A 13,172-nucleotide genomic window follows, 5' to 3' on the forward strand; every position below is an offset into this window, starting at 1 on the left:
CCAATATTCAAATGGTTTGAAGTTTGAAGTTCCTGCTTTCTCAACCATCCCCAAGAAAACATTCTTCCACTAACTTCATTAAATTATTTGAAGTTGCAGTGCACTTTGTTTTAAAGTCCTACCCAGCCTGCAATTAGTACCCGCAAAACATGCAAGAGCTGTCCCTGTGCTGTAACTCCAACTCAACATCCTTTCTTAAAATTCCAAAGAAACAAAAGAGCAGAAGGTTTCTTTATGAACTGGCTGGTTGGATTACCAGAAATGTAGAATAGTAATAACTTTATACCTCAGGACCCACCTATGCACCATGCGTACAAAGCAGAAGATAGGGAAAAGAGAAAGGAAAAGAGATTAGTCTCACATCAACATCATTGTCATGCTCATGAAACAGAGTCATATGCCATATGTTCTGATTGAAACTTGCTTTCTTATTTTGTCACAAGCCAAAAAAATTAGCCGGGGTTAGTTAAGCATCAAGAATTTGATCAGTGGCTATATAGATCTAAAATTAGCATAGGTGGGCATACTTCAACAACATATTATTATTAAGATAATTGTAAAAGGCCTTGACATTCTTTTCTTTTCCTGAAGTTTTATTTTTGTTCTCTTTTGGCCCAAAAGGATGGATTTTTTTTCTCCTGCATTCCTGTCCAATCATTTCTTCCACAGTTTCTTTGCACGCGGATTAAACATGATGGTGGAAAAAGAAGAGAGTTTATTCCTCTTTTTGTTGCATAAATTAAACAAAAGAAGTCTTCCTCGGCTCATAATTTTAAAATCCAACTCTGTTTCTCTTTCTCTCTAAGCATAATCCATTCCTCACTCTGTTCCTAGCATTATCCATTTGAATGCTAATCTCATTTTAGTTTGCTATCATTTCAACTGTGCCTCCCGTGGGATTTGGTGAATCACATGAACACAGTGAAGAACATCAGCTGTATATTTACAGCCACAAACTCAGAAGAGAACTGAACTCTGAGCCAAATCAATAGAAAACTTAAATTGCACCAATAAACCGGTAACCAGGCATAGAGGAGCATCTTTTCAAATTTAACAACACAACCAAGTATCAACTTAAGAATTGTACACAAGTTTAAAGAAACCATCCCTCATCACATATTGCAATACTAATTCAATTATTGGACTTTGAAAAGCCAAATAGAATTTAAAAGGGAATACCATGTCATGCTGTTTTAACTTCAAGATTGTAGCAACAACCCAGTGTGATAGAAAAACAGTAACGGTTTCCATTGTCATTCAGCATCACATAAGCCAATAGTTGAAAGCACAAGAAACACAGGACGTATATATCAGTTTCAAACCAACATAGAGGTAATATAACAGTACAGATATAACTAATAGTTCATCAGGTAGGATTTTCGACTTGGAACTGGAGGCTAGACTCCCAGAAATTTTTGCAGCTGCAACTTAAAAACCATGAATTTTGATGTTATCCTTCTTCACAATGCCAGCCTATTATCAAAATGAAAGCAAATGTGATTAAGAACTTGAAACAACATGCCTAAACTAAACATTCAATTACTCAGACATGCATGACTAAGCAAGTAAACATAGAACCTTCCAGTCAGTCTTAAGAATATGCAAACGTTCCAAAGGGTAGTGACAATTACCTGAACAAGGAAGGTGGAGACATTCTTCCTCTGATCACCTTGAAGTTGAATAACCTACACATAAACCACATACATAATGAACTTAACAATGGAAAACAAAGGCAGAGGTGGGGAAGGTCACTTTCTTAGGAGGTTAGACACACACCTGCCCTAACTCAGGGTCCTGGACAACAGTGCCATTGCAACAGAATACCTTCTTGAGGTCCTTGAGAATTTTGTTATAGCTGAATTCTTTCTTCAACCCCTGGACAGTAGTCAGGCTTTTCCTACCATTCCGCTGCTGAATACGAATATGCACATACTCCTTGGCACCAGCACCAGAGTCTTCAGCATTTGCATCAGCAAACGGATCTAGAGACACAGCACACTGTACAAGTTAGATTTTCCATGATCAAGATAAAACGATTCATTGTAGTGGATATCAATATGAGGGGAAAATGCTTACCAAAGGCAGTAGGAATCTGGACGTCAAGATCAGACATGAAACTTTGCTGATAGAAAGAGCCAAACAACTACAACACTCAGGCCTACACTGCAAGGCAAACCTTCATCAGTGATTTCATTCTACTAGACCAAAATAAGTTTCTTCTTTCTACACATCTCTCAAACAAACATTTCAAACCCTTATTTTCAGCTAACAAGAAAAAGCAATCGAAGGACAAAGAAGTGTTCGTGAAATAAAAATTTAGTATTTTTGGTTAATCCAAAGCTAAACAAAAACAAAGCACCACAAGACTCATACATCGATTTATGTTGTTCCAAGAAAAAGCCATAAACTCATTTTGGCACATTTGACTCACTCAATACAATAAGTCCACAAAATCAAACATTTGAATCACGAATCTAACGAACCAAATTTACTAGCAGAAACACAAAACGCCTTTACAACTTTATAATATCGAAGACTAAGTAAAACTATAAAAGGTACAACTTTTGCATATGGGACACTTATTTGCCAACACCCCATATTGGAATAAGCATTATGCTGATGTAATCTAAAGTGGGTACCTTTAATTTTACCCTAAAAAATTTCAAGGACACACCAATGCTAAATTATCTCAAAGTAGTGATTTTTTTTGGATGGGGGGTTTCAAATTAAGATTATAAACTTCAATTAAGGGGGAAAAAAGAACCAAAGAAGTACTAAATTTTGTCTATTTCATCAAAGAAAGCATATATCTTGCTGAATTAATAGTAATAATAGTTACAACAACAGAGCCAAAAAAGGAAGATTTCTTCTTCGTAATCTTTCTTAAAACAAAATTTCCAATTTCTTTTTGGGACTAAAACAAAGATGAAAACCTTTCACACAATAAAAACGCTAAAATAATCAAAACAACAAGTACCCATACAATCGATTACAATTTTTTTTAACAAAATAAAATTAGAGAACCAATTAAAACGTACCTGATCTGAAAATTAGGGTTTTGGACAATCAAGAATCGAATTATCAAATTTAAAAAAGTAAAACCCTAAAGTTGATGGTCGAAGCCTGAGCTCTCTGTCTCCGTTCGCTGAGTTTTCGAGGGTTTGTTTGGGGAGAGAGAAAATACACCAAAGATGGATCTAGAAATTCCTTTCCTTTTGAAGTCCTAAATATATTTTTTAATATTCGTTTTAATTTAAAGTCGGTTACAGAAAGCGAGTGAGCTGTTCGGCGTGTACTCGATTCTTTTAGCTAGTGATCATTAGGACGGACACGTGGACGATATCCTAGGCGAGTTTGAACCATTTTTGTAGACGAGGAGGATGCGTAAGTTCAACGTATGTAGAGAAATGGGTTCGAATGGCAAGCATAATACGACACCGTTTGTTGTTTTTCTCTTAAAAAAATAAAAATCCATAAGTAATTATAAAAAATTAATTCAGTTAATTATGATTAACATGTCCTTTAGGGAACTTAAATCCAACCCATTTGAATTAATAAAAGAATACCCCTAACGTTATTTGGTCGAAAATGTAGATTGAATGAATATCTTAATCAATAAGGTAAAATATTTTCACATTTTTAAGTTTTAATTAAATTTTAAATAAATTTATTAATTTTTAAAATGGACACTTCATATCAAAATTGTATACACTATTAATAAAGATGATGAAAGGATTAAAATATTTTTTTATTAATTTAAAAATTTATTATTATATTTTTTAAAAAAATTTACAAAAAGGCACCCATGGTGCTCTTTAGCTCTCCAAGAAAAGGGAGGATGACACCGACAGTGCTTTTTTTTTAATTAATAAAAATTATATAATAATAATTTTTAAAATTAATAATGAATAAAATTATAATTTTAATATTATTATGTCATCAAATTAACGAAAACACAAACATTTGACAAACAGCTAGATCTATGTCTCTAACGGAAGATTTTTTTTTAAATGAAGTATCTATTTTAAAAATTAATAGACTTGTTTAGAATGTTAATTAAAACTTAAGAGATTGTAGGTATTTTATCATAATCAATAATACTTTAATGCATTATTTCGTAAAAAATGTAAATGAAAAAAATACCTTAATCAATAATATTATTCGGTCAAAAACTCATACATATAATAAAATTTTTTATGTCGACAAAAAAAGTTGATTCTTAACTTTATTATATAATTCAAAATCATATATTTGTATTAAAAAAATATTTGTTAGATCCACGAGGACACTCTTGAGTACACCAAACAAGACCTAAAGAATAAACAACAGATGGTTGTGATGGGTTTAACCAAACAAAGACAAATTGCAGATTCAATGATAAGAATAATAAGGTAGTTTTACAAGCAAACAGAGCTTGTTTATCATCACCATTTGCATGCAACAACCAACGTGTTACCATCCCCCGCTACACGTACTCGCCATGCAAAGGCCTGGGTCTCCTATAAATACCCTTCACTCCCCCAAGCCCCATAAGCAAGAACCAAAGCCTTGTCATCTAACTAGCTATATATCTATATCCACCATGGCAAAGCTCGGTCTCCTCCTAGCCACCCTTGCTCTTGTTCTCTTCCTCGGCAATGCCTCCGTTTACCACACCACCGTCACGGTTGACAGCGAGGAAAACCCTTGGGGAAGCAAAGAGAGCAGCTGTCAGAAGCAGATAAAGAAGCAAAACTACCTCAAGCACTGTCAGGAGTACATGGAGGAGCAGTCCAGAGGCAGCGGCAGCAGCAGCAGCCGTGAGCGCTACAGCCGCCCCGTGAGCAAGCACCTAGACTCCTGTTGCCAGCAACTGGAGAAGCTCGATACGCCGTGCCGTTGCCCTGGTCTAAAACAGGCAGTGCAGCAACAGGCGGAAGAGGGAGAGTTTGGGAGGGAAGAGTTGCAAGAGATGTATGAGACGGTTGACAAGATCATGAACAAGTGTGACGTAGAGCCTGGAAGGTGTAACTTGCAACCTCGCAACTGGTTCTAGAGAGAAAGAAAGATCAGAGCTGCCTGATCTAATGTAAAACAATGACTGTAATGTTTCACCCATCAACTCTGGTGTTCTAACTGGAGGTTTTTGGGGTGACTAGAAGTACTGATAATCCATAAATAAAAGCACATTCTCGTGTGCGGTTGCTTTTTGCTTCAGGCTAAGATGAAATGAGCATAGTTCATATCAGAATCAGACTTCAGACCACCAGGAATTTAAGGAACAATGAACTTGCCTAGTTAATCTTATTGAATTCCTAAAGGCTCATATCAGAAATTTTTATTAATACCAAATCTCTGAATGGAGGATAATATTGGAATGATACTTTAAAGGTCAATGGAAGACAAAATTATCAGAAGATTCTTGTTTTACATCAGTTCCTGTTGCTAAAGGGATGCTAACGTCTGTTTCTCCTCTAACTGTTTGCACTGGTATTTGGATTTATGAACTTTTGATAATAGTGTATATGCAAACACTAAAAAGAAAAAGCAATTGCATTGAACAAACAAGATGAATTAATGATGGCATCTGCATTGCAGTCTTAAGAGGGAAAAGAATTTATCCATCAGGAAGCTGGCAAAGCCAGCACCTGGAAGAACACCTGCCATCCTAGCCCTTTCAATCTTCCACGTATAGTTTTACATGCGTAAAACCCCAATTTCCCTTTAAAAACCGCACCACCACCATTGGAAAAGATGGAAATTAAGTTAAATTTTTAACAATTCGAGTCACATCAGAGCTATAATTACAATAATGGAAAGTCTGGTCACTAGGCAATTGCTTTCCTTTTAGTTCCTTATGCAGTCTCAACTGCCGGAAAAGCTACCATCAGAACTGTCACTGTTGAAGTAAGAATATATTAACAAAGATAGCTCCCATAGGAAAACCACAGAACCTGTGGAGAAATCCAATGACTTTGAGCAGTACTTGCTAAGGCCTTGCCTGTCAGTTGAAATGCTTACCCCCTGAACACACAATGCAGCTATATATGCAGATGTCATAGTTGGCAGAAGCATAAGGTGCAGTTGCAGCCTTGCAGGGGTGACTCAGACATAAAAATATATGTATATATGACTTTTTTCTTTTTAAGTACCATGGAGTGTATTATGAATCAGATATAGAATTATCGTTATGCAAATCCTGACCCTTTTACCACTTGAGCTTTATCTGTGTTACAAGCTTAATCCTCACTGGGACGTATCTTAAAAACAACTGATCCAGATGCACAAACGTATGAAAGAGGGGAAAAGAGCATGGACAATACAAAATTTTCACCTGAACCACTACCTAATATGAACAGTTGAGCTAAAATGAGACCCAAAGAAAATCCCGAGATATGAATAGGTGATATGAAGCGGAGGTGAAACCATTTTATCCCCCAAAAGATACAAATTAACATGGTCAAGACTCAAGAGAGAGACTGAAAGAAATCCCCTTAAGGCAGTTTCTTAACCAAGCAAAAGCTACTTCTTGACACCATTAGCACGCAAAAAAAATACGCTACCTTCCCACAACAAACGTAATCGACATGCAAGGCCCTAAGTCTCCTATAAATAACACCACTCCTCACCCCATTTTTCACCATCGAAGTCATAACCAACCCTTCTCGTCTCAACCATGGCAAAGCTCGCAGTCCACCTAGCCTCCCTTGCTCTGATTCTCTTCCTTGCTAATGCCTCCATCCAGCACACAACTGTCACGGTCAACAGCGAGGAAAACCCTTGGGAGAGCCAGAGGACAGCTGTGAACAGCAGATAAAGAAGCAAAACTATCTCAAGCACTGCCAGATGTACATGGAGGAGCAGTGCAGCAGTAGCAGCGGGGAGTACTGCAATCGCCCCGGAAGCAAGCACCTAGATTCCTGTTGCCAGCAACTGGAGAACCTTGATACGCAGTGCCGATGCCCTGGTCTAAAACAGGCAGTGCAGCAACAGACAGAAGATGGAGAGTTGGGGAGAGAAGAGATGCAAGAGATGTATCAGATGGTTGAGAAAATAATGTCCAAATGAGACATGGAACCTAGGAGATGTGACACGCCATCTAGCACCACCATCACCCTCGACAGCGAGGAAAACACTAGGGGGCGACAAGGGACCGGCTGTCCGCAGCAGATAAAGAAGCAGAACTACCTAGAGAACTGTCAGAAATACAGCAGCTGTGACAACCGCTCCAAGAAGCACCTTGACTTCTGTTGCCAGCAGCTAGAGAAGCTGGACAGGCAATGCCGATGCCCTGGTCTAAAGCAGGCAATGCCGATGCCCTGGTCTAAAGCAGGCAATGCAGCAACAGATGGAACAAGGACAATTGGGGGAAGAAGAGATGTATCAGATGGCTAAGAAAATAGTGCCCAAATGTGACATGGAGCCTAGGATGTGTGACTTGCCATGTCGCAGTTGGCTCTAGAGAGAAACATCATCATATCCCACGCTGCAGAACAAATAAAAATGTAATGTCTTGTTGAATATTGAAGGCTTTTTGATCTGCAAAGGAACCTACTACAGAGGAAGAGGTAATGGTGATTCCAAGGGCCCGTAGTTCAAAAGGAAGAAAAAGATGTCATATTCAATTTTACTTGTTTGTTTTTTATTGTTTATTTTATGCAAGTTGAAAAGTCAACCATTTAGCTACTTGAATTAATTGATAGCGTATGAGTCATTGTGCCATGGAACCTTTCGTTTCAGCACCCTCGGTCTTTGTAACGCCAGATGACTTCATCTGGTTTGCTATTCTTTGTACATGTTCTCTCTCTTTGAACAGTATATATAGGTTGTTAAAATGAAAAGTGGTTGAGAAGCCGTTTATGAGGAAATAATATTTTTTTCTCTCTCTTCTCTCTCAACTATTCGCTCCTCTTTTCATCGTCTTCATCCTTTGAATATTCAAAGGTTTCAACATATCTCACCATTACTCTAGCGTTTTAGCTGGAGGTTTTGGGGTGACTACAACACTTTAATCGTAATAAAGGACATCATCGTGTGCGTTTTGCTAAGTTTATGAGTAGCCTGCTTAAATTAAAGCTTTACTAATATGCTTCAATTTCCTTGCAACCAGGAAAGAGCAATATTGGTTAACTGAATCGGTTGGCTTATAACTGTTCAAAGGAATTTGTGGCTTTGAATTGCTTGGACAAAATTAGAATAAGAAGAAAATTTGTACGTGTTCTTTACATACAAAGATATATAGGTGTTGGATTAGTGTAAAGGGGGTTTTTGTGATAAAGAGAGGAAAAGTTACAAACAAGTAAAATGATGTGTTAAATGAGACGAAAAAGAAGAGTGGAGCAGTTTTTGAAGTACTGAGTGTTGTGATAGGTGGAAGACAATAAAAAGAATTAAAGAATAAAAGAGAATTATAGACAGAAGCTCTAGAGGAGTATGTGTTAGTTTTTTAGGGAGAGAAGCACCCCTCTAAATGAATTATGAAGCTCTATATATAATGCTAAAGCGGCGGTTACTCAAGAATAAACTCTAATGCGACTAATAAATGATATTATTATGAAAAACATTAATGTGAGTAATTGTTACTGTAATCGGATGTAATAAGATTTGTTCTCCGAGTAAAAAGTAATAGAAAAAATGTATACGTGAAAAGGTACAAGAGAAAAAACTATACGTGAACAAGTATAAGAAAAGAAGCTGCACGAGAACAAGTATAACAGAAGAATATGTATGTGAATAGGTATACGAGAACAAGGTAGGAGGGTGAAACGCTTATACTTCAGGAAAAGAATAAGAGTAGGACCTTTTAATTGCTTTCATATTTGAGTCATCAAGTCAAACTCTTTAAAACATTATAAGATAAAAGTAACTCATAAATTCTGTCACTTATTCTGAATTGCTTTCACTGTCATCCAATTGAAGTAATTATTTTATTCGAAGTAGTTGTTTTACTTGTATTAGTTATTTCATATGAAATAGTGTTATATTTATTTTAATTATTCTAAGTGAAGTAGCACTTCATTTGTTTTAATTATTTTTTATATAATATTATGTTATAATATAATTCTTTAAAGAATAGATATTAACTAAAATTAAGTATCTACAACTAGTTAACTGATACTTTCAAGGCTCTGATGATTCAGATGTGTCGATTGAATTTTCAAATAAAGCTACCTTTGTTTCCAAGCATGCCATCCAGACAAAACCTGAAATTAAGGGCAATGCAGGATCCCAAGTCATAACGCAGATAGTGAGGCAGAAGAATGGGAAGTTGCCCTCCAAGTGTGGGGTAAACCCTGACGAGAAAAGGCTTTCTGGTTCTGGTGGAAAGTGATAAACAATGGGTAGCTTGGTTGAATTGCTTTGGCCATTTTGCTAGACTTTTATCAGCATGTCTCTGTACCTCAGTTTCAAGCAATATGACTTTGTTTTTTAAGGTGCAAAACGAGAGTAGCATTACTCGAACATAAAATCCTGATTACGTACGCAAATCTTGTTTCTTTTGCCACACTTGAACTTTAATCTATGTTACAAGCTCAATTTTTCACAGGGTTTCATTGCTACACTCAAGTGTCACAAGTGTCTCAAATCTCTGTTTGCCCTGCGCCCGTATGATGTGATATCATGATTACAGTTTATCTAAGCTCGGTAAGACTAAGAAACGAAATTGGAAAATTAAAACTAATATCTAGAATTCTATGGAAAATTATTTTTGAGTGATACTTGGTTTGAAAACAAAAAAAAAAGAAAAGAAAACAGAACATGTTCTGAAATATCTGCAGAGCCATCAAGAAATTGGATTACATGAGAGCATTTACCAAAGAAATTCGCAATCATCGAGGCCACAGACGACCGAACAGAGACATCTCAGTCTTAAAAAGGAATCTAAACCAATTCATAACCAAACAAAACATAATTTTATGGGAAGATTTGCATGGCGTAATACGTTTGAGCATCGAGCCAACTTCAAACTAGCCATCTCAACATCTCATCTCCCACGTTTCTTACATGCACATCCCAGAATTAACATAACAAATCTCTTTGAATTAACCCCTAATACGAGAAACAATGCATAGGATACCAACTTAAAGATCTCGGAGCTTTGGATTTGAACTACCAACTGTTAATTCATTTGGGACCAGAAGACGGCAGTGCCCTCATGAGACCTCACCCAACTTTAAATTAGCAGCTGCTACAGATAATTGTATTCTTTCAAAAAGCATCCATTTATGTTTTGTTCGACAGGCATGACACATGTATATCATAGATTCTCCATCCTACATCCCTAAAATCAGATTACCCATGACACATATATATTATATATTTTTCATCTCACTTTACCTCTAGCAACATACACTACCCATGATTACCACAAGTTTAAATTTGTACCACCTCAAACAATGCACATGCTAGCAGAACACATATGGCAGCAGGCAAAATAATTCTTAAGAGTAGAAGATAACAATTTTTGAACGGGATAGAACTTTATTTAATATTAGCTGAGATGTTTCCAACCATTTCAGCACCACACAGCATCAAAACCATTAAACCAGAACAGTATTTTAAAAGGAGTTTTGAAACTATTCGAGCCTTTTGCCACAGATTGGCAAAATTAGAACACAAGTACAACTTAGAAACCACCACGGAGGCGAAGGACAAGATGAAGGGTGGACTCCTTCTGGATTATTGTAGTCAGCCAGAGTGCGACCATCCTCCAACTGCTTGCCAGCAAAGATCAACCTCTGCTGGTCTGGAGGAATCCCCTCCTTGTCCTGAATCTTTGCTTTCACATTGTCAATCGTGTCTGAGCTCTCAACCTCCAGGGTGATGGTTTTCCCAGTCAAGGTCTTCACAAATATCTGCATCCCTCCTCTCAGGCGCAAAACCAAATGCAGGGTTGACTCCTTTTGGATGTTATAGTCTGCAAGTGTCCTCCCATCCTCAAGCTGCTTTCCAGCAAAAATCAACCTCTGTTGGTCAGGTGGGATACCCTCCTTATCTTGGATCTTGGCTTTAACGTTGTCAATTGTGTCAGAGCTCTCCACCTCCAAAGTGATGGTTTTACCAGTCAAGGTTTTCACAAAAATCTGCATTCCACCACGCAGACGCAGCACCAAGTGGAGGGTTGACTCCTTTTGGATATTGTAATCTGCAAGCGTCCTCCCATCCTCCAACTGTTTGCCGGCAAATATCAGCCTCTGTTGATCTGGAGGGATACCTTCCTTGTCCTGGATCTTAGCTTTTACATTGTCAATGGTATCAGAACTCTCAACTTCCAAGGTAATAGTCTTTCCAGTGAGAGTCTTCACAAAAATTTGCATGCCACCACGGAGTCGCAACACCAAATGGAGGGTTGACTCCTTCTGAATGTTATAGTCTGCAAGGGTTCTGCCATCTTCAAGCTGTTTTCCAGCAAAAATTAACCTCTGCTGGTCTGGTGGGATACCCTCCTTGTCCTGAATCTTGGCCTTCACATTATCGATGGTATCCGAACTCTCCACCTCCAAAGTGATGGTTTTCCCAGTGAGAGTTTTCACAAATATCTGCATGCCACCCCTAAGTCGAAGAACAAGGTGGAGGGTGGACTCCTTCTGGATATTGTAATCAGCAAGGGTGCGGCCATCCTCTAGCTGTTTACCAGCAAAGATAAGCCTCTGTTGGTCTGGTGGGATCCCTTCCTTGTCTTGAATCTTAGCTTTGACATTATCAATAGTGTCAGAGCTTTCCACCTCGAGGGTGATGGTCTTGCCAGTAAGGGTTTTCACAAAGATCTGCATCTGTTGTCAATAAGAAACTCTGAATTAGTTTATAACATCCAAAATCCATATGCAGAAGCAAAAAAATAATAACTTTTGCCCAAAAAGTAACTAATAACTAAGCTGTAAACAAGAATTACTCCAAGATTTAATTTGGCATAGATTAAACACCCCACATAACAAGATTAAAACATTTTGCCATCCATATTTATCAACAATAACACAAACATCATAATACATAAATCATCATGCAAGCAGAATCGAAACCAATATTAACCAATCAAATAACATCAACAACAACCTTCAATTTGGGCCAATTACCTCACTTTTTAATACACCAATAAATCAAACCTAAAAACGAACTAAAAAGAAAGAAAATTTTCAATGAAATCCTAAAATAAATTTGCCATCCATATTTATCAACAATAACACAAACATCATAATACATAAATCATCATGCAAACATAATCGAAATCAATATTAACCAATCAAATAACGTTAACAACAACCTTCAATTTAGGCCAATCACCTCGCTTTTTAATACACAAATAAATCAAACATAAAAACGAACTAAAAAAATAAAAATTTTCAATGAAATCCTAGAATCAAGATCAGCAATAAATCACGAAACCCTAAAATCGACAAGATAAAATTAAAAAAAAAATAACTTTTCAATCAGTTAAAACGCCCATCGCTCAACAGAATCTACGATCTTGAATTAGAAACAGATGAGATTTTCATAAACAGATATCAAAATTTCATCAAGATTGACCGAATTGAACGAATCAATATAAACCAAAACCCTAAAACACATGGAACAAAAACAAATCAAATCTACAAAACAAACAAGAAACAAAACAAGAATCGGAGAAAGAGGAAGAAATTACCTTCTGAGAAAGAGATTTGAAAATCGAAAGCTTTTCGATCGATGAGACTTTGAGAGAAATGAACTTTGATAGGTGAAATTAGGGAAAATGGTGATTTATTTATAGAGGGAAAGAGGTTGAGATTGCCGACTTGACGAAGAAAAGTAGGAAAATACAGGAGCAAATAAGAAGACGCCACGTATTACATTAGAGTTTGTGAGTGACTTGGATGACACGCTTAGATTTAATTGTTCTTGACGTGTTCAAAACGGGACGCTGCCGTTTTCTAGCTTTCCCTCCTTTGGAATAATTGTGGTAATAAAATATTATTGTTTAATACCTCAACCACCCTAGGCATGCCTTTGTGTTAATACCAATTAATTATGATAATAATTGGAAAAGAAATTAATAGAATTTTGTATAGAATAAAGTTTGATTGTTTATATGGGCCAATAATGTTTGATTCTCTCATAAATGTGATTTTTTTAAAATTAATTGTTTAATCTATATTTTTTGAGTCTTAATCTATGTTTGAGATAAAAAGAATAATATATTCAAGTAATGATAAGTCGAT

The 13,172-nt window shown here is 36.7% G+C and overlaps 3 protein-coding genes and 1 pseudogene across 4 annotated transcripts; 2 read left to right on the plus strand and 2 right to left on the minus strand.

Annotated features, from left to right (window-relative positions):
• Window positions 1-1,224: 1,224 nt before the first annotated feature.
• On the minus strand, window positions 1,225-3,224 carry LOC18593650 (protein translation factor SUI1 homolog 2). Of its 2 annotated transcripts, none has more exons than XM_018124490.2 (5): window positions 3,039-3,224; window positions 2,077-2,158; window positions 1,777-1,982; window positions 1,632-1,685; window positions 1,225-1,473 (listed from the first exon to the last, which is right to left on the minus strand). In XM_018124490.2, exons 2-5 carry the CDS (start codon window positions 2,111-2,113, stop codon window positions 1,429-1,431), a joined length of 342 nt encoding a protein of 113 aa, XP_017979979.2. In that variant the 5' UTR covers window positions 2,114-2,158; window positions 3,039-3,224; the 3' UTR covers window positions 1,225-1,428. The 2 variants fall into 2 exon arrangements, with proteins under 2 accessions (XP_017979979.2, XP_007021029.3); XM_007020967.3 differs by having other exon boundaries at window positions 2,077-2,163.
• A 1,313-nt stretch (window positions 3,225-4,537) lies between these two features.
• On the plus strand, window positions 4,538-5,202 carry LOC18593651 (2S sulfur-rich seed storage protein 2-like). The gene has a single exon (XM_007020968.3). It carries the CDS (start codon window positions 4,583-4,585, stop codon window positions 5,033-5,035), a length of 453 nt encoding a protein of 150 aa, XP_007021030.1. The 5' UTR covers window positions 4,538-4,582; the 3' UTR covers window positions 5,036-5,202.
• A 1,346-nt stretch (window positions 5,203-6,548) lies between these two features.
• On the plus strand, window positions 6,549-7,399 carry LOC108662709 (2S seed storage albumin protein-like; annotated as a pseudogene).
• A 3,042-nt stretch (window positions 7,400-10,441) lies between these two features.
• LOC18593653 (polyubiquitin) lies at window positions 10,442-12,778 on the minus strand. Its single transcript, XM_007020970.3, is given in 3 exon segments — window positions 10,442-10,660; window positions 10,662-11,753; window positions 12,620-12,778. Coding segments are annotated over 2 exon segments (1,146 nt in total). The 5' UTR covers window positions 12,620-12,778; the 3' UTR covers window positions 10,442-10,606.
• Between the last annotated feature and the right edge of the window lie 394 nt (window positions 12,779-13,172).

Source organism: Theobroma cacao, chromosome 7, assembly GCF_053813885.1.
Source record: "Theobroma cacao isolate CCN51 chromosome 7, ASM5381388v1, whole genome shotgun sequence".
Classification (NCBI taxonomy): domain Eukaryota; kingdom Viridiplantae; phylum Streptophyta; class Magnoliopsida; order Malvales; family Malvaceae; genus Theobroma; species Theobroma cacao.

Coding starts and splice junctions, on each gene's coding strand:
- LOC18593650 (XM_018124490.2), bottom strand. CDS start 2,113: ATGTCTGATCTTGACGTCCAGATTCCTACTGCCTTTG. Junction 1,686..1,776: donor AGGACCCTGAGTTAGGGCAG/GTGTGTGTCTAA, acceptor GTTTATGTGTAG/GTTATTCAACTTCAAGGTGA. Junction 1,474..1,631: donor TCTCCACCTTCCTTGTTCAG/GTAATTGTCACT, acceptor TTTTGATAATAG/GCTGGCATTGTGAAGAAGGA.
- LOC18593651 (XM_007020968.3), top strand. CDS start 4,583: ATGGCAAAGCTCGGTCTCCTCCTAGCCACCCTTGCTCTTGTTCTCTTC.